Here is a 20,712-nt window from a genome sequence, read left to right as displayed (position 1 = left end):
AACCAACTACGGAAGACACTATGCAATTTAAACCAATCAGAAACAATGTAAGGCGGGTCTTGGCGTCTCTCTTTCACACACCTCTGCTGTACGTTGCTTCTGATTGGTTTAAATACGTGGTGTCTTCCATGGTTGGTTATATGTAGGCACACCCCATATACGCACACACAGATTGTATTACACACACGCACTTATGAATGCGCGTGCACAAGATGTATTACACGCTCAGAAATCTGGATGCGCTTGCTCAAATTGTACACGGCAGAAGTGTCGCAAAAGTCACGTGTAAAAAAGACAGTCAATAGATGGTTCCTGCTTTTTGCAGATCATAGATACGTAGATGCATGCACTTCTGAATGCTCAAATCTTACGCGGCAGAAGTGTCATAAAAGTTACACCTAAGTAGACAGCCTATCGAGAGTTCTTTCTGATTAGGGACAGACAGACAACTTAAAACATGTACGCGGTTCTGCATACACACACTTGGATTGATATACAGACACACAAATTAGTACACACGCGCCCAAATTAGATTACACGCGCACAGATTGAGATACACGTTTGCAACTAATTTTGCTACAATACTTCGATACATGTCAGGGTCTGCGGGGATGTGCGCAAAGACACATAAAACCACATATTTGTGTTTAAAAAGTGAATGCACATAAATGAGCTAACCTCTCGGCTCAGGTGACTCCAGCAGTGCACCCAGGTAGGATATACTGATGCATACGGAGGACGCCCTCCAGCCAGCCTGAAAGAAGTGTGTGTTTCACATTTTATTTGAAAAGACAGAACAATGATTGGTCAGCTAACTCACCCGCAATTATTGACAGCCATGAGGTTTGATACCAATACAAAAGGGTATGTAAGCATGCTTGCAAAGAACTGCACAAAAAGGACACAAGTATTCTGCTTCAGTAAAGGCAATAAATACTGCTCTTAATGCCAATATAGACATACACAAACTTACCCCGGTGACAGCCTGGAAGCAGTTCTTGAGTTCTCCTGTGTGACTCATCTGAATGGTGGAATACAAACCCGTAATGCTTACTATAACCATCACACAAGTTGGATAGAAAAGAGGTAGTAATCAGTCACTCCAGACTTTCATGGGCTACTTTTGTGACCGTTACGACTGATTTAAATGAAACGTTTTCCTAAATTTGCGGCAAATGTTACAATGTTTAGATGCCCTTTTTTTCCTCCCAGTAAAACTGTATGTATTAGCTTTGATTTTACAAATTTGTTTTAGATGTTTTTTGGCACTGCGACACACTATTGTGTGGTCACATTAAGTCACATATTTGTATTTAATTTAAAGAACATTTATTTTGAATTGTATCTCAATTTTACCACCTGGGGGAAAAGCAGGTATTCTGTTCTCTCTGTGCCTAGAAGAAAATGTTGATTTTCTATTCATATTCTGAAAATAAATGCCTGTTTCTACTTATTATAGTGTGTTATCAGTGTCATTTCATTTGCACTATTGCCGTTTGTACTCTGGAGAAATTATGATGCAAAATACAAAGTCTTTAATTTCACCCCTACAAACACTAATACATTATTAAGAGCAATATATTGATATATCGCCATATTATGGTGAACCATAGTATGATATTGTGAGATTCCCAGCTTACATTGCATATAATTTGCTCGCTTTCGATAAAAGCCATCTTTAAACGGTGATGTTGGTTGGCAAATAAGAGATAAGAGATTATAATCACAGGTCGACATCTCTGTCAATGTAAAAAATTAAGTGAAGAAATGGATGGGCTATGCCGGGACATATTTTATTGGCTAAAATGTCCAAAATTGCAGGGATTGGAAAACATTACAAGGCCGCAAATAATTTGTGTGGATTGGTTGAATTTACATGAATTGGCTAAATCTAAATCCTGGAGCATCTGAGTAGTACCTAATCAGGGAGTTCAATTATGTATTTTTTATATTTTTTGTTGAGCTGGCTGTCAGTTGTGGTGCCTGTTCTTGAGCAAATCTTAATCGGTGACACTTGATACATTCTAAAACTATCACTTTATATGTATGCATTGTGTATATATACAGTATATTTATAATGTATGTATATATAATACACACACACACACCCCTTTTGTTCATTTGGATGACACAAAGACAAAACACAAATGAAAAAGTAGCAACTAAGCTTATGTGAAATAAGGAAATTGTATACCGAATCATCAATTGCGTATGTGTTGATGAAGTGAGCCAGCATGTTACAAATCCACAGAGCTAAGACGTCTCCAAGTAGTCGAGGAATCAATCCACTAAGGGGGAAAAAAAACAACATAATTTTGGATTGACACAAAAAAGTATGTGTGAATGCTGAGACAAGCAATGTTATTGTGCATGAAAAAAATATATACTATATGAAATTATTAACATATTATTGTCTTCTAATTTACATATACATTGTACTTTATGGCACCTACTGTCCAATGCTCTGTATAATCAGAGATCAAAATCAGCGCCTTTTAGATTCTGTGATCATCATTTTGATATCCTTTGCTACATTAAATCCAATTCAATGTAGATCACTATATGCTAAATTTATTGGAAGAAAAAATAGACATGCATGTATTTTAGTTGACATGGTAAAGTGAAATATCTTATATCTTATTTTTAATTTAGACCTGCCAACCTTGAGGGCTCAATGCCAAGCATCCACACACTTTGCTATTTTACATTATTTTATATATATTTAATAATGTTAAAATATAGTCGTGGTCAAAAGTTTCTAATAATTTCTACAACTCTTATTTTTTTGTGATAGAGTGATTGGAGCACATACTTGTTGGTCACAAAAAACATTCAAGAAGTTTGGTTCTTTTATGAATTTATTATGGGTCTACTGAAAATGTGACCACATCTGCTGGGTCAAAAGTATACATACAGCAATGTTATTTGGTTACATGTCCCTTGGCAAGTTTCACTGCAATAAGGCACTTTTGGTAGCCATCCACAAGCTTCTGGTTGAAATTTTGACCACTCCTCTTGACAAGATTGGTGCAGTTCAGCTAAATGTGTTGGTTTTCTGACATGGACTTGTTTCTTCAGCATTGCCCACAAAATATGTGTGGACAATGCTGTGTAAGCCATTCTAAAACCTTAATTCTAGCCTGATTTGGTCATTCCTTTACCACTTTTGACATGTGTTTGGGGTCATTGTCCTGATGGAACACCCAACTGCGCCCAAGACTCATCTTTCCAGGCTGATAATTTTAGGTTGTCCTGAAGAATTTGGAGGTAATCCTCATTTTTCATTGTCCCATTTACTCTCTGTAAAGCACCAGTTCCATTGGCAGCAAAACAGGCTCCGAGCATAACACTACCACCACCATGCTTGACGGTAGTTATGGTGTTCCTGGGATTAAAGGCCTCACCTTTTCTCCTCCAAACATTCTACTGGGTATTGTGGCCAAACAGCTCAATTTTTGTTTAATTTGACATTACATGGACAAAGATAAGACCTTCTGGAGGAAGGTTATGTGTTAAGGTTAAGTTAAGGTTTTAGAATGGCCTTCCCAAAGTCCTGACTTAAACATGTGGACAATGCTGAAGAAACAAGTCCATGTCAGAAAACCAACACATTTAGCTGAACTACACCAATTTAGTCAAAAGGAGTGGTCAAAAATTCAACCAGAAGCTTGCCAGAAGCTTGTGGATGGCTACCAAAAGCACGTTATTGCAGTGAAACTTGCCAAGGGACATGTAAACAAATATTAACATTACTGTATGTATACTTTTGACCCAGCAGATTTGGTCACATTTTCAGTAGACCCATAATAAATTCAAAAAAGAACAAAAATTCATGAATGTTTTTTGTGACCAACAAGTACAGTATGTGCTCCAATCACTCTATCACAAAAAAATTAAAGTTGTAGAAAATATTGGAAACTCAAGACAGCCATGACATTATGTTCTTTACAAGTGTATGTAAACTTTTGACCACAACTATATGTCTTTGCTCTATTTTTCCCATTATGCAGTTATTTTGTCAATTTTTCCCATGTGTCATGTTCCCATAAATCCAGGGCTGCACTTTGAACACTCCTTTTTTTTTAGCTCTGTCAGGGTTGGGTGCGTGGCGTCATAGTTGCAAAAAACAATACTAATGAGAGGGGAGTGTTAATGCAGCTGGAACCAACTGCTGCGGTAAAACAGTAATTTATATCACAAATGTTGATCTGAAACCAGAGGCGAAGGCGTTTGCTGAAGCAGGCTGTACGCACTTTGAACAATTTGGAAGAAATAATGTATTACAAGCTGACCATATCACAGCATTTGCAGTCCATGGGGTAAACATTTTTTTGAAGGGACTTGTCATGCACACAATGCAAGATGTTTTACAGGGTGAAGAGCGAACCGGTGTAGAGTACACTGCAACCTCCACACAGGAAACAAACCGGCAAAAAAGCAACAAAATGTGTTAGTGGAGAGCACGATGTCGCTTGCTTGCGGTTGACGTAAACCTATTAAGGCTGTTCCCATACATGGCGGGCAGTGCCATACATACTACACTACATACATACTACGTCTACATACAAATCATCATATCCTGCAACAATGCACACTCTCCCTTATTTGTTCTCAAACAAATCAGCTAACAGCAGCTCTCTACTCTTGGTGTCTCAACGAATCATCGCCTTTACTCAACATCTCATTGCTTGTGTACACAAATTCAATGCTTCTTGTCGAACATACACACATATAGTTTTTCCTTTGCATGTCTCAGCATTCAGATACAATTTCTAGCCTAAACTTTATTTGAACATAGTTGACAGATGATCACATTGTCATTAATGATTGCTGGCAATAACAATACATTTAAAAAATACACATACGTGAAGAAGCCCAGAATTCCCTCTTCTCTGTAGATGGTGGTGATGGAATCTAGGACTCCGCTAAAAACAATGACAAATGTGTTCAGAATTCTGCAGTCTCAGAGTTTTGCTTAAAATATTATGTTGGTGAAAGCAACCTGTATTTGATCTCTCTTCCAATAAACTGCACCATACATCGCAATGTGATCACTGAAAGACAAATAAACGAACTTAACATTGTAATCACACAGAACACTTTCACCAATCTCAGAGCCTGAGTTACTAAGATCAAAATACCACGCACTAAACAGCGTGTGCAAAAAATGAAATAGTGTGTACTATGAGTGGGTGGGTTGCGTGTGATCTACTAACACTGCGTGTGCAATCGAAAAGTGGTGGAGACTGCCTTGTTTAAATGAGGATTTTGCATGCATATGGTGCTTCTACCATGGAGACGATCAATTTCTGCACATTTATGTTATCATGCTCCTACCTGTGTGCAATGGGTTGAACCAGCAGGCTACATCTATAATCTGTAACACCTTTTTTGAATCGCAATCAGACAATACATGTGATTAACGTGCACACTGACACTTAATTCTGTGCGCAAGGCTGTGGATGGCATCACAAGGGCATTTGTGCGTCTGCAATGACTTAAACACAAGAAAATGCCTCATGGACAACATATATTTTCATTTAGGAGATGTATCACAGTAATATACTTCCTAAAAACACATACAAAATAAGAGTTACATTACCGTATTAAAAAAACACCAGCAGACACCAAAACGCATCAATTCAATTAATTTTAATTAGCCCCAGAAGTCATCCAGCAGCAATAACATTATAAAAGGAAATTGCTGAATAGATGGTATGTCTAATATTTTTTATTTCTGTCAGCCCAAAATGTTGACACGCACACAGAGGATTCTCGTCTGTCCATCGTCTGTCTGCGGAGCGCAAGCACTGATCCTGCAGCTGTATGCGTTATTGTGTTAGTTTGCATGTCCTTCTGACACATACTAAATAAAACGCTACACAGTGCTCACAAAACAGTGATGAGTGTTGATAAATCACATTACGCGTGCAAAATGTAATATTTGTATTTTCTCCTCCCAGTATTGTAGGCGTTTTGATGATCAGCATATATTTTGCTTTTTGAATAATGAAGACAGACGCAAAATACATTATACACCTTATTCTGCTCATTTAACAGACAATCATTTTGCACGCATTTAGTAGATCAGCTTTGCGTGTGCCATCAAGTTTACACATGATTTAGTACATGCCAATCTTTTGTAAATCAGGCCCTAAATGTTCCAATCCAGATGTTTTATTTTGAAGTGAAAGTAATAAATTACATTCCACTTGCATTACTGTAAAGGAGTGTTTTCTGTGTTAATTTATTTGCATTTCAAGTCATTTTTAGGTTTTGTATTTTTTGTCGTTTTCTTCAAAGTATTATACCCCACTACACCCTAAATCTCAGTTGCTATTGAGTAGAAAAACATGAATAAACAATTGCCTTGTGATGATGACAAAATACGCTTGAAAGATGTTGCACAATTAAACAAAAACATATTTTCCAAAAAAAAATGTGGAACAGCCTTAAACATTAACTTTTCTCTAAGGACATTTAAAACCAATGTTTTTTGTTTTTTTTACAATAATACATTTTTAGACCTGTACTTTGACTTCCTTTAATTAGCCAGGACACACTTGAGTAAAATGATTACAGGTGAATTTAATGCCATTTGGTGTTATAACATTTCTGGGTAACGAATATATGCCAATATATGATTAATACTGTACTAAAAGACAAAGAGAACGTGCTTGGTGCATGCAGCTGAAGAATATGTAGTCGTGTTGCAACACTGCGGAAGGACAACATGACTTTTTTTTTGTGAAAATGTTTTCCTTCATTACATCTCCCAAGCGCAAAGCAGACTCTTCTGATGGGAATGTGTAAAATAAATAAAAAAAGAAAAAGAAAAAGTGAAATTAGGCATGGTATAATGTTGAGAGTGTAGAAGAAAACACTGGTTGCCTACTCAGTACAAAAGTCACAACCATCATTAAGGATAATGATGGTACCTTTTAACATGGTAAAGGATCTGCTCCTATGAAATTGACACTGATAACTCAGCAGTGTAATTGTCTCATTATTGAAACTTCCGGTCTTTCCCTACCTTGCAACACCCTTTTAACAACCGCAAGAAAAAAATTCTGTTTTTCTCTCTTCTTTTTTACTGTTTTGTATTTAGACTTTATGGGCAATGTATTCTAAGTGTTATGTATACAGTGTGACTGACTTAGGCATTAAGTTCAGACAATATATCTCAACATTCATTCCCACCATAAGAACGGAAAGCTTTCATAACTCGAGGACCCAAGCACTTGTATTTGACAATAATATTTCAGTACTCTTTGCACCTGTTTTCAGAATGCAACAAAATGTCATCGTCATTCATTGAAAAATTGTCACATTACCATACCATGAAAAGGATGTGTAACTATGGTGGCACAGGAACGAGCTATCATCTCTTTGGTTGTCTGTAGAGGCAGAAAACAAGACAAAACGGAAATGTGATTAACGTAAATAAGGTAAAAATTATCCACTATTGCTAAATCTTGACTAAAAAAAGGAAAACAAGAGTATATTCAATAAGATGGCATAATAAATGTTTTTAACTATCGAGCAATTGAAGGAAAAAAATCAAGATGTTAGTTCCATAATGAAGATATTGGAAGTGTTCCTGTAACAAAGCTGTATGTGTCTTACCTCATTAACAACATGTTGTACGGAGCCATCACCAATCTTCTGCTGGTGTCCCACAAATGCCACCACCCGCAAAAAGAAAAAAACAACACCTTTTTAGTTCCTGTACATGCAAGTTCATCATTTATTTCTTTTAATAGATTTGCAAATATTGTGAGAAAAATATTTTCCTGTTGACAATATGGGGTGCAGGTTTTTTTCCCCCCATTTTAAAATAAAGTTGTGGCATAAAATATTTTATAAAACTTGAAGCAATGTAAATACTTTTCGAATGCACTGTATTTTTACCCACCCTAACTCTTGTAAATGCATTTACAAGATATGCTTTTGCTCTTCATTCTGTGATGGAGTTGAAGGATATTGTTGCTCAAAAAGGTTCATTATGTCTTCTAATTCATATACTTGTTATTTTAGTCAGACAATATAGTTAAACTGAATGCAATTTTTTTATGCCCTGCGCCCAAATGAAGCTGGGATAGGCTGCAGCCCCTCGCGACCCTAAAAAGGGACAAGCAGTAGAAAATACTGACCACTGTGACGTGTTGCCTATCAGCTGTTTTCTTAAGTTTGGCCTATAAGAACAGCTGATAGGCAACATGTCGCAGTGGTCAGGTGACCCTTTTGATGAAGACTGCAGATGGCAGTTAAAAATATTGTCTGACTAAAAGAGCATTTGAAAAGTATATGGATGAGAAGACATAATAACCTACTCAGTGGCCTAGTGGTTAGAGTGTCCGTCCTGAGATCGGTAGGTTGGGAGTTCAAACCCCGGCCGAGTCATACCAAAGACTACAAAAATGGGACCCATTACCTCCCTGCTTGGCACTCAGCATCAAGGGTTGGAATTGGGGGTTAAATCACCAAAATGATTCCCGGGCGCAGCCACCGCTGCTGCCCACTGCTCCCCTCACCTCCCAGGGGGTGATCAAGGGTGATGGGTCAAATGCAGAGAATAATTTCGCCACACCTAGTGTGTGTGTGACAATCATTGGTACTTTAACTTTAACTTTAATGAACCTTTTTGAGCAACTTAAAAAAAGACTTGGATACAAATTTTTTAGACCCCTCCGTCGCTTGGAGAGACTTGAGAAAACATGGGTTCTCTACAAAACCATCTACTATTTAACCTTTCACTATGTAAAAGTGCTTTGAGTCACTAGAGAAAAAGCGCTATATAAATGTAATTCACTTCACAATTCACTTCACACAACCTCCGATGCAGAGACGAGGAGGTTACGCCAAGAAGCCTCAACATAAAAAAAACCCCATGAAAACCAAGAATGCAAAAAAATCGTTAACATAACTTTGAAATTAACTAATAAAGGAAAGGATACGGATGACAGTGAACAAGATAGACAGAATCACCGAGCAAACTTCAAGCAAAACTTCCCAACAGAACACGATACACAAAAGTTAATGGAAACACATCTGAAACTCATCTAAGAACAAGAATTCACAGTAACTAAAGGACGCCGGATGAATGAATTAAAAAAGCTTATCGACAGAAAAAGAAAAAAGAAGACCCACACGTACACTCACTCACTAAAACAAAAAATAATGTACCGTATTTTTCGGACTATAAGTCGCAGTTTTTTTCATAGTTTGGCCGGGCTCCAGTGCGACTTATATATGTCTTTTTCCTTCTTTATTATGCATTTTCGGCAGGTGCTACTTATACTCCGGTGCGACTTATACTCCGAAAAATACGGTACTCAGACACGGTTTTAACTTTGCCATCACGCGAAACAAGATGCCAAAAGAAAATGTCATTTTAGCTACAGAATTGGCGTGTCACAAAATAACCAAGCAGGGGCAGAGGGCGGAGCTACGCAACGAAGTGGCAGGGATATTAAAAACAGCAAAACTCCCACAAAGAGAAAGACTAGCTATCATTACACTGAAAAAAGACGAAACCTTCACCATCATACCAGCAGACAAAGGAAGAACTACAGTAATAATGGACACGGATGCCTATGAAAAACAAACGGAAACAATGCTAAAAGATAACAGCACATATGAAATATTAAAAAAGACCCTACAGAAGAAAAGAAAAATCTCAAAACATTGGACGAAAGCAAGAAAAAACAAGATCATTATGAATTTTTAATACCCACAGCAAATACATACCACTCTAAAAATTCACAGCACCCTCAACATTCATAAAAAACATACCCCACTATGCCAAATAGTAGACAGTACAAGTTCAGTAACAATAATGTTCTAAAACTCTAGTAAAAAACAATAAAAAAAACCCTCCTTGGTCTCACAGAATACCACTGCAAAAATTCAAAGCAACTCCCATAGTATCTCAACACAATACAATTGGAACTAGATAAAATGTTTATTTCACATGACGTCGTTTTATTTTTTACCAAATCAACATCAGTACATGTCAGCCTGCACATCGTGAAACGCATCACAAAATAATATCAATACATTTTATATATGATGCACTTTACATTTCCAACAAATCTCAAAGTGCAACAAGGGCTTATAGCTCAGGGCTAGCACCACTCGACATAATTGGCATTCAGTGGGTTTGTGGCTGTCAGTTCAAGTGTGGCATTTCCAAAGCTGGACTATCATGTATGCTGAAATAATCAAAGTAGAAATCACTGATGATCTCACAGAAAACGTACATGTGCAAAAAGGTGTGCACATAAACATATTTTTAACGCTCACTAAGCAAGGGTTGATTATGTTTTAGCTGGCAACAAGGTATTTAGGCCTAACTGATGCAGTATGAAGCCTGTTAAACATGTCAAAAGGAGCATCCTGTGGTTATGGCAAAACATATTCATCTGTTTTAGAAGGCTCAAATTATTGGCACAACTACTAAAATGGGAACACACACAGAACTGTCTGACGCGTTATTAAAATGGAAACAAGGGCAGTGGGGAAATGTTGTACTCTTGTCATCAACACAATATCTTGGCCAGAAATGAGTGCAACTCAATCCAATTTTTTATACAGCTAAATTCTCATTTGAGTTGTGGGTTCTCATTAGAGTTGTGGGTTAGCTGTAGCCAATCCCAGCTGACTTCGGGTGAGAGGCGGGGTACACACTCGACTGGTTACCAGCCAATCAAAAGGCCCTTATAGACAAACTATCATTCACCCTCACATTCATAACTATTGACAATGTATAGTCTTTAACCTAACATGCATATTTTTGAAATGTGGGAGGAAGTCGCAGTACCCAGAGAAAACTTACATACGCACAGGGACAACGTGTAAACTTCACAAAGAGATGTGCAAAGTGCAACTGTGGACATAAATAAATGTTAAGTTCCTTGGTATTTCTAAACATATTTGCTTTGCATTTCAGATTTTTGCTCACTTTTGTCTCCCACAGCCAGATGACTTTCAAAAAGTAATTAATTACAGTTACTCGTTAACAAAAAAGTAATTGAATTGTAATTGTTTTTTTCTAAATAGATCTAGTTAATTACTATGGAAAGTAAATAATAATATGTTACTTTTTTTAACTTTCATATAGCTGATGTATGCAGTTGAGAGGTGTTTCATGAGAGAGGAGTGCACGAGTGTGTGTTTTTCAAAGGCGGTGCCTGTTGCCAAGTGAGGCATGGAGTTAGCGAGGGCGCGCTCATTGGCTGTTTTAGCTTAGTGGTCTGCGAATTCGAAGGCAATTATTAACTACAGCACCTGTGGAATATTTTCACTGATAATAAAGCAATTGAACGTGCGTCAATGGCTGACACAGAGTATAGTAAGATTATTATTATTATTATTGTTTATGAATGTCACTTTCTTGTATGTTCATTATTACCCCGTTGTAGTAGTAGTAGCGCAAGTGTGATAGCTGCCGCCTGCATTAGTAAAAAGCTACTTCATGAAGTAAACTTGCTGGGATTCTAATGTTGTCTTGTCCGCATCAAATGTAGCATGCCACGTTACATCAAATGTATCAGTTCTAACGTACATAAAAGTAATTAATTAGATTACTCGTTACTAGAAAAACTAACGTTAGTAACGCTGTTATTATGTAATATTTTTCGGAACACTGCCCACAACGTCTATAAAAATTAAACGCACATGCTTCATTGCCAGTTATGCAAATTAAATTCAGACACATCGCTCAGGAAATGTGTCACTTTGTATCTTATTTATCCAGAATAGAAAAAGGACTGAGCATCAACTCTTACCTCAAGTGTCCCATGTTCATGACATTTCTGTAGGAAAAGTAAAAAACACATATTTGAATAAAACATGTTATGCTGTTTGAATGAATATTTGAGTTGTGTTGAAAAGGCTTAATTGCTGTTGCAGTTGATGTCACAGAAAGGTGGACATTCTTATTTGGACAAATCTAACTCTCAGCCAGTTGGAAAGGAGTGTGTTAAAGGGGTGATTTTATGATTTGTTTTCTACATTTAGAACACTTCCTTGTGGTCTGTATAAGATGTAATGGTGTTTATTTGGTCAAGATTTTGTATAGATTATGGGACCCATCACCTCCCTGCTTGGCACTCAGCATCAAGGGTTGGAATTGGGAGTTAAATCACCGAAATGATTCCCGAGCGCGGCCACCGCTGCTGCTCACTGCTCCCCTCACCTCCAAGGGGGTGGAACAAGGGGATGGGTCAAATGCAGAGGTTAATTTTACCACAACTAGTGTGTGTGTGACTATCAGTGGTACTTTAACTTTAACTTTTTTACATACCGTCTTCAAGCCGCTTTCTGAACCTCTCTTTAGGATGCGCAGTATTTACGGACCTCCACTTAGACTGCGTCTTTAACCATTTTGTAGTTTTTAGCGCTTCCATATCGAGTCTATATGTTCGAACTATACGCTACTTTGTATTAAAAATGGCAAGGGAAGAGGACGCATTTGCATGTAAGAGACAGTCTGCCCTACAACAAGAGCATAGTGAAAAATAAAGAGCTTATTGACTACAGCATCACACTGACTACAGTAGCAAACCCGTGCAAAGCTCTTTGGATAAAACTCTACCATTTGTGAAGATATCCACTGACATCACACTAGATTTTTTTTTTTTTTTTTTTTTTTACAAATGGGCAAATTTCAAATGGCTCGTTTGAAGGAAGTAACAGGGAAGGCAAGATTGTTTTACAGATATCTCCGCCCTGCCTCAATGGTTTGAATTTAAATTTTCAGGACTCAAGAGATTTTTGCAAATGTATTAAAAATGAAAAACTAAGAAATCACATGTACATAGGTCTTTACAGCCTTTGCTCTGAAGCTCAAAGATAAGTTCAGGGACATCCTGTTTCAAATGATCATTCTTGAGATGTTCCTAAAGTTTACAGGTCTGTCTCAGAAAATTAGATTATTGTGATAGAGTCCTTTATTTTCTGTAATGCAACTAAAAACATGAAAATGTCATACATTCTGGATTTATTACACATAAACTGAAATATTGCAAGCCTTTTATTATTTTAATATTGCTGATTATGGCATACAGCTTAAGAAAACTCAAAAATCCTATCTCAAAAATGTTTAATATTTCCTCAGCCCAAGTAAAAAAAAAAGATTTATAACAGCAAAACAAAATCAAACATTTGAAAATGTCAATTAATGCACTCAGTACTTGGTTGGGAATCCTTTTGCACGGATTACTGCATCAATGCGGCGTGGTATGGAGGCAATCAGCCTGTGGCATTGCTGAGGTGTTATGGATGCCCAGGATGCTTCAATAGCGGCCTTTAGCTCATTTGCATTATTGGGTCTGGTGTCTTTCAGCTTCTTCTTCTTCACAATACCCCAAAAATTCTCTATGGGGTTCAGGTCAGGGGAGTTGGCAGGCCAATCGAGGACAGTAATGCCATGGTCAGTACACCAGTTACTGGTGGTTTTGGCACTGTGGGCAGGTGCCAGATCATGATGGAAAATGAAATCATCATCTCCATAGAGCTTTTCAACAGATGGAAGCATGTAGTGCACTAAAATCTCTTGGTACACAGCTGCATTGACTCTGGACATGATGAAACACAGTGGACCAACACCCGCAGTTGACATGGCTCCCCAAACCATTGCTGACTGTGGGAACTTCACACTGGATTTCAAGCAACTTGGATTTTGCTCCTGTCCAGCCTTCCTCCAGACTCTAGCGCCTTGACTTCCAAATGAAATACAAAACTTGCTTTCGTCTGAAAACAGGACTCTGGACCACTCTGCAACTGCCCAGTGCTTCTTTTCCATAGCCCAAGTCAGACGCTTCTTCCGTTGTCTTGAGTTCAGGAGTGGCTTGACCATGGGAATACGGCTATTGTAGCCCATTTCCCGGACATGTCTGTGAACAGTGGCTTTTGATACCTGGACTCCAGCTTCAGTCCACTGTCTTTGAAGCTCCCCCAAATTCTGGAACGGGCTCTTCTTCACAATGCTGTTAAGGCTGCGGTCCTCTCTTGGTTGTGCAGCGTTTCCTGCCACATTTCCTCCTTCCAATAGACCTTTTGTGAATGTGCTTTGAAACTGCACTCTGTGAACAGCCTGCTCTTTTAGAAATTTATTTTTGTGTCTTACCCTCTGATGGAGGGTGTCAATGATGTTCCTCTGGACAGCAGTCAGGTCAGCAGTCTTCCCCATACTTGTGATTTAGTTTACTGAACCAAGCTGAGTGTTTTTAAAGGCTCAGGGAAACCCTTACAGGTGTTTAGAGTTAATTAGATGATTCAAGTGATTAGTTAAATAGCCTGCTAGTATACTTTTTCATGATATTCTAATATTTTGAGATAGGATATTTGAGTTTTCTTAAGCTGTATGCCATAATCAGCAATATTAAAACGACAAAAGGCTTGCAATATTTCAGTTGATGTGTAATGAATCTAGAGAGGTGCCGCAAAGAAGAATGGGCGAAAATGCCCCAAAGATAGGTGCGCCAAGCTTGTGGCATCATACTCAAAAAGACTTGAGGATGTAATTGCTGCCAAAGGTGCACCAAGAAGAATTGCGCAAAGGCAGTACATGTAATTTCTTAGCGATTTTTTTTAATTTTATTTCAAAAATATCTAAAAAAAACAAAAACTTAACACATTTTCATTATGGGGTATTGTGTTATGAATAGAATTTTGAGGACAAAAATGAATGTATTCTATTTTGGAATAAGGCTGTATATAACATAAAAGTTGGAAAAAGCAAAGCGCTGTGAATACTTTCTGGATGTACTGTACATGCACAAAGTGTGCGTACACTTACACAAAATCAGTCACAGAAACACGAACAATTTGCATTGTGATTGATTTTTAATTGTAACACTTTTCATTCAAAACATGTTTGAATTAAGTTCACTTCTGGTGTATTCATATACATAGCGGTCTGAACGTTTTGACTAAAATGTACACCTCATAATTTATCCCTTGGTATACATAAAGTAACGTATCGTATAGTTAATTATATGTATTGCTGAATGTTGTAGAATCTATTATAATCTATGGTACTACTGTATACTTTTTATTGTTGATTAGGTGTGATTAGATTTTCAATACTTCTTGTCTATCAAAACATACCTGCACTATTTTACTGTGCACAACAGTGCCAAGGGTCCCAGCACAAAGCCTTGGCCCTAGCCCCTTGAAGAGACCAACTTTTCCATCAATCTTGATGATGTGTTTGGCTGAAATATGAAAGAAACACAATGAACATAAAAAGATGCAAAGGCAACAACAATGTAGATATGGTTTAAGTGGAAAGTTATGTATGCAGATTACAGAATACAAACATGTATAATTATAGTTCAAAGACAAATTAAAGAAAAAGTTTGGGAAACAGTAGCTTAGTCACATGACACATCTGACCAATATATGCACATATATATCGCGCACGCTATGTGTACAATACCCAAACAGCCAAACATATTGCTGGGTATGGTGGCCAAACAGCTAAATTTTTGTTTCATCTGACCACAGAACTTTCCTCTAGAACAGGGGTTTGCAACCCGCGGCTCTTTGATCACTCTGATGCGGCTCAGCTGCATACTTGCCGACCCCCCGATTTTCCCGGGAGACTTCCGGATTTCAGTCCCTCTCGCAGAAATCTCCCGGGATTCATATTCTCCGCTTTTCACCCTTACAATAAAAATAAGGGCGTGCCATGATGGTACAGCATTTGGCGCCCTCTACAATCTGTATTAACAGTGTGCCAGCCCAGCCTCTTGTTATATGCATCTTCTGCTTGCACACGTAAGTGACAGCCAGGCATACTTGATCAACAACCACACAGGTTACACTGACGGTGGCCATATAAAACAACTTTAACACTCTTACTAATAATGCGCCACACTTTGAACCAAAACCAAACAAGAATGACAAACACATTTCGGGAGAACATCTGCACCTTAACACAACATAAACACAACAGAACAAATACCCAGAATCCCATGCAGCCCTGACTCTTCCGGGCTACATTATACACCCCTGCTACCACCAAACCCCGCCCCCACCCCAACCCTGCTCCCTCACACATCACCTCTGTGCGTCGGTTGAGGTGGGCAGGGTATGGTAGCGGGGGTGTATAATGTAGCCCGGAAGAGTTAGGGCTGTATGGGATTCTGGGTATTTGTTCTGTTGTGTTTATGTTGTGTTACGGTGCAGATGTTCTCCCGAAATGTGTTTGTCATTCTTGTTTGGTTTTGGTTCACAGTGTGGCGCATTATTAGCAACAGTGTTAAAGTTTTTTATACCGCCACCGTCAGTGTAACCTGTGTGGTTGTTGACCAAGTATGCCTTGCTATCATTTACGTGAGCAAGCAGAAGCCCCATAAAACGTGTGGCTGGGCCGGCACGCTGGTTGTAGTGGGCGCTAAATGCTGTACCATCAAATTTCGTAGTCTGCCGGAAAAATCGGGAGGGTTGACAAGTATGACGCTGTCAAGCGCCATTCATATAAAACTCGCAGGCCGCACTAACATTCAATTTTCATATTACGGTGTGGGCCGCGTGTCTGAGACCCTTGGTTTATACATAGCACAAAGCAAAAAAAAAAACTTAGTATGCAGTGTTATTTCATTTTAAATTTCAAAAGATTTTTGTGGCTCCCATTGTTTTCTTTAATTTGTGAAACTGGTCAAAATGGCTCTTTGACTGGTAAAGGTTGCCGACCCCTGCTCTAGAAGGTATTTTCTTTGTCCATGTGATGTCAGATGAAACAAAAATTGAGCTGTTTGGCCACAATACCCAGCAATATGTTTGGAGGAGAAAAGGTGAGGCCTTTAATCTCAGGAACACCATGTCTACCATCAAGCATAGTGGTGGTAGTATTTTGCTCTGGGCCTGTTTTGCTGGCAATGGAACTGACAATGAAAAAGGAGGATTACCTCCAAATTCTTCAGGACAACCTAAAATCATTAGCCCGGAGGTTGGGTCTTGGGCGCAGTTGGGTGTTCCAACAGTACAATGACCCCAAACACACGTCAAAAGTGCTAAAGGAATGACTAAATCAGGCTAGAATTAAGGTTTTAGAAAGGCCTTCCCAAAGTCCTGACTTAAACGTGTGGACAATGCTGAAGAAACAAGTCCATGTCAGAAAACCAACAAATTTAGCTGAACTGCACCAATTTTGTCAAGAGGAGTGGTCAAAAATTAAACCAGAAGCTTGTGGATGGCTACCAAAAGCGCCTTATTGCAGTGAAACTTGCCAAGGGACATGTAACCAAATATTAACATTGATGTATGTATACGTTTGACCCAGCATATTTGGTCACATTTTCAGTAGACCCATAATAAATTCATAAAAGAACCAAACTTCATCAATGTTTTTTGTGATAAACAAGTATGTGCTCAAATAACTCTATCACAAAAAAATAAAGAGTTGTAGAAATTATTGGAAACTCAAGACAGCCATGACATTATGTTCTTTACAAGTGTAACTTTTGACCACGACTGTAAATGCGCACGCACACTTTTATATATATCTTCATGTATTACATATACCGTAGTCTATTATTAGCGCACTATAGGCCAGTGATGCACCGAAAATTTGGCCGCTGGAAAAATACATTGATCGCAGAAACCGGATGTTGTGACTTCACGTCTTTTCCTGCACACACGGCTGACGTAACTCACCAAAGATGAAGTAAAAGTCGCAATCAGGTCGCATTGCCATTTGCCAGTCACATTTAAAAAGATCAGATTCCAAACGGATTTGGACTACATCCTGTTGTGGCCCAAATCAGCAAAAGATCAGCTTTGAAGCACTCCGGAGCATTTTGACTGGCAAAACATATCTGATCTGTGTCACTTGACGGCCAAAAATCTGAATTTGTGTGCAGCATAACGAGGTCATGGAACTAGCTGCTGACGTGATGTGAGTTTACTCCAATTGTACATTTTACTTTAATTTATCCTGGCAAGAGTTACGCTTACCATAAGCAAACAGTCCAGGTAACTGGTAGACTTGTCTGCCAAATAAATTCCGCCCCAGGGTAGGAGGGAGTGGCTCGTGTCCCACCTATAAACAACCACAATAATGACAACATCACATTTAGGCATCTATAATTGCTTTTTAAAGTCTCAGAATAAGTTACATTTCTAATCAATTAATTACACATAATTGTCAGTATATTTACCCAAATATGAAACCACATTTTTGCAAACAACGAAGAACATTATTGACATTAGCTAAAAGAAAATACAATATTTTGCTATATGAATTGTATTCTTAATAAGAACGAGTGTATGACCATGTTTGTGATATTCAATAACATTTATTTGTATCATTAAAAATGTCAGTTACAATTATTGAGAACATTTTAGAAGCATATAAGTATGTTTTTAATATTTTATATTTTGTAAATCAACTCATCAATACATATAACCTCTAACCAGCTGCGTTCTTAACTGTTGCACTCGACTCCAGTAGGTGGTGGTAATGCACATTAGAACCCTTTGCTAGTTCCACACAAAATGAAAGCAAGATAAGAGAGACATGTTGGCTGTAGTGATAGGAACGTTTTTTCTTTTAAGGGAGCCGTTTCTTTTGGCAAAGCTCTCTACAAAGATCCGTCCTTTTCAGCAGTTTTAACCTAAAAAAAGGCACCAAACAAAAAGCGAATACTCTCAATTCGTAGAGCCTGCTGTACTGCTAAATCGTTGGTTAACGACTCATCACTGGCTTGCTGTGTCTGGTTAGTTTTGACAATGCTGTATAAAATAATCGGAGACGCGTACGAAATAGTCGTGGTTTATTCCGTAGCACTTGTCCTTTTATCAAATTTGATGCGATTTTGTAGAAGTCCATTGTGTGAACACATACGACGGGACATTACACCCAAGACATTACACACTTTTGATAACACAGCTCGCACAATGAATAACACCTTGACGACACACTTACGGATATATATCAATGTTCCTTTAAATACGATATTGCAAGTCAAATGGATAAACACGCCCGATTTGCACCCTCAACTGAGTTGTAAGCTAAGAGAAGGTCATACGGAAGTTGATATTATTAAAGCGTTAATATGTTGAGCACTAGACCAAATCCTAGTGTAATAAAAACACGGATCGTATGTTTACACTTCATCTACTATCTGGTGGATGACACTATATAAAAAACGTTTATTTGATCAATTTGACTTTTAAGTGAAAAGCGAGCTAACTAATAAGCAGCATTCTTTCTATCACTCCTGGACTATTGTGACGACAGTTTGATAACCACATTAAATCCAAAATATCTTACCTGAACCAATACTTTAATGTACATCAAAGGATGGGAAAGGACAGTAAGCCCGGATCCCAAAATGACTTGACCACACGTGTCCGCCATCTTTACAGCAACAGATGCCACCGGAAGTTGTTGTTTTACTGCTTCCTTACAGAGAGTCGTTTACATACAAAACGAAAATGTTTCTTTAACGTTTAATAAAAGTTATTTGTCCACGTATAATGAAAATATCCATGTCCACGCATAAACTGAAAACAGTGTAATTACTGTAATACATGCATCGATATATTTACAAAACTACCCGGTAGACCTGGTCGGTACACGCATGCGCAGAAAAACGTCCTTTCCTGCCAAGTTGTTTTACGGCAGTTATGTTCGTGCACGCCGTCACTGTTACTATGTTTTTTGTTTTTGTAATCTTGCTCAGCAACCTTAAAATACTTAAATCTTTTTTCCTACTTTTTTCATATTAAATTAATCAGTTCACAGTACTGAAAATGGAAAAGTATATTTTTTGTTGGCCTGCATATAAGTTAAGTGCATCGTTTAAAAAAAAAAATCAAAATTTAAAAAAAGAAACTACTCGATGGGTGGTGAGTCATTAATGAAAGTGACAGTGCAGGTCCAGTGTGTCTATCTATGCATACACCAGCCAGACCTAGCGCTCTAAATCCTACCAAATCCATCCATCCATCCATCCATTTCTACCGCTTATTCCCTTCAGGGTCGCGGGGGGCGCTGGAGCCTATCTCAGCTACAATCGGGCGGAAGGCGGAGTACACCCTGGACAAGTCGCCACCTCATTGCAGGGCCAACACAGATAGACAGACCAAATCCTACTATAGAATAAGACACGGAGCATGCGCTATACGCATTGCGGATACATATACTGAGGCTGATATTTTTACTCGAAATGAAAAAGATCATTGAATGATTGTATGAGTTTTAAAACACAAGACACATATTTTGATGATGATATTGATAATAACAATAACAATAACAACATCCATCCATCCATTTTCTACCGCTTATTCCCTTCGGGGTCGCGGGGGGCGCTGGAGCCTATCTCAGCTACAATCGGGCGGAAAGCGGGGTACACCCTGGACAAGTCGCCACCTCATCACAGGGCCAACACAGATAGACAGACAGCATTCACACTCACATTCACACACTAGGGCCAAATTAGTGTTGCCAATCAACCTATCCCCATGTGCATGTCTTTGGAGGTGGGAGGAAGCCGGAGTACCCGGAGGGAACCCACGCAATCACGGGGAGGACATGCAAACTCCACACAGAAAGATCCCGACTCACGGCTACTCAGGACCTTCGTATTGTGAGGCAGACGCACTAACCCTTCTTCCACCGTGCTGCCCAATATTAATAATAATAATAAATGGATGGATAATAATAATAATAATAACAATACTAATAATAATAACATT

The 20,712-nt window shown here is 38.4% G+C and overlaps 1 protein-coding gene across 3 annotated transcripts in view; it reads right to left on the bottom strand.

Moving 5' to 3' along the window:
- Positions 1-19,491, bottom strand: part of mtch2 (mitochondrial carrier homolog 2) — a 33,885-nt gene extending 14,394 nt beyond the window's left edge. Inside the window, exons 1-12 of one of the 3 annotated variants that reach the window (XM_061963837.2) lie at positions 19,286-19,491; positions 17,968-18,052; positions 15,115-15,221; positions 11,791-11,816; positions 7,627-7,693; positions 7,340-7,397; positions 5,003-5,054; positions 4,866-4,925; positions 2,195-2,288; positions 974-1,021; positions 821-888; positions 679-754 (exon numbers count right to left, since the gene is read on the bottom strand). In XM_061963837.2, coding sequence (XP_061819821.1) covers positions 679-754; positions 821-888; positions 974-1,021; positions 2,195-2,288; positions 4,866-4,925; positions 5,003-5,054; positions 7,340-7,397; positions 7,627-7,693; positions 11,791-11,816; positions 15,115-15,221; positions 17,968-18,052; positions 19,286-19,372 — 828 coding nt within the window. In that variant the 5' untranslated portion in view covers positions 19,373-19,491. Of the gene's footprint in view, positions 1-678; positions 755-820; positions 889-973; positions 1,022-2,194; positions 2,289-4,865; positions 4,926-5,002; positions 5,055-7,339; positions 7,398-7,626; positions 7,694-11,789; positions 11,817-15,114; positions 15,222-17,967; positions 18,053-19,285 lie in introns of all 3 variants that reach the window. The other 2 variants (XM_061963839.2, XM_061963838.2) reach the window with 2 other exon arrangements.
- Between the last annotated feature and the right edge of the window lie 1,221 nt (positions 19,492-20,712).

Source organism: Nerophis lumbriciformis, linkage group LG06 (genome assembly GCF_033978685.3).
Source record: "Nerophis lumbriciformis linkage group LG06, RoL_Nlum_v2.1, whole genome shotgun sequence".
Taxonomy (NCBI): Eukaryota; Metazoa; Chordata; class Actinopteri; order Syngnathiformes; family Syngnathidae; genus Nerophis; species Nerophis lumbriciformis.
The sequence above is the reverse complement of the archived record's forward strand: the minus strand, read 5'-3'. Positions and strand labels throughout refer to the sequence as shown.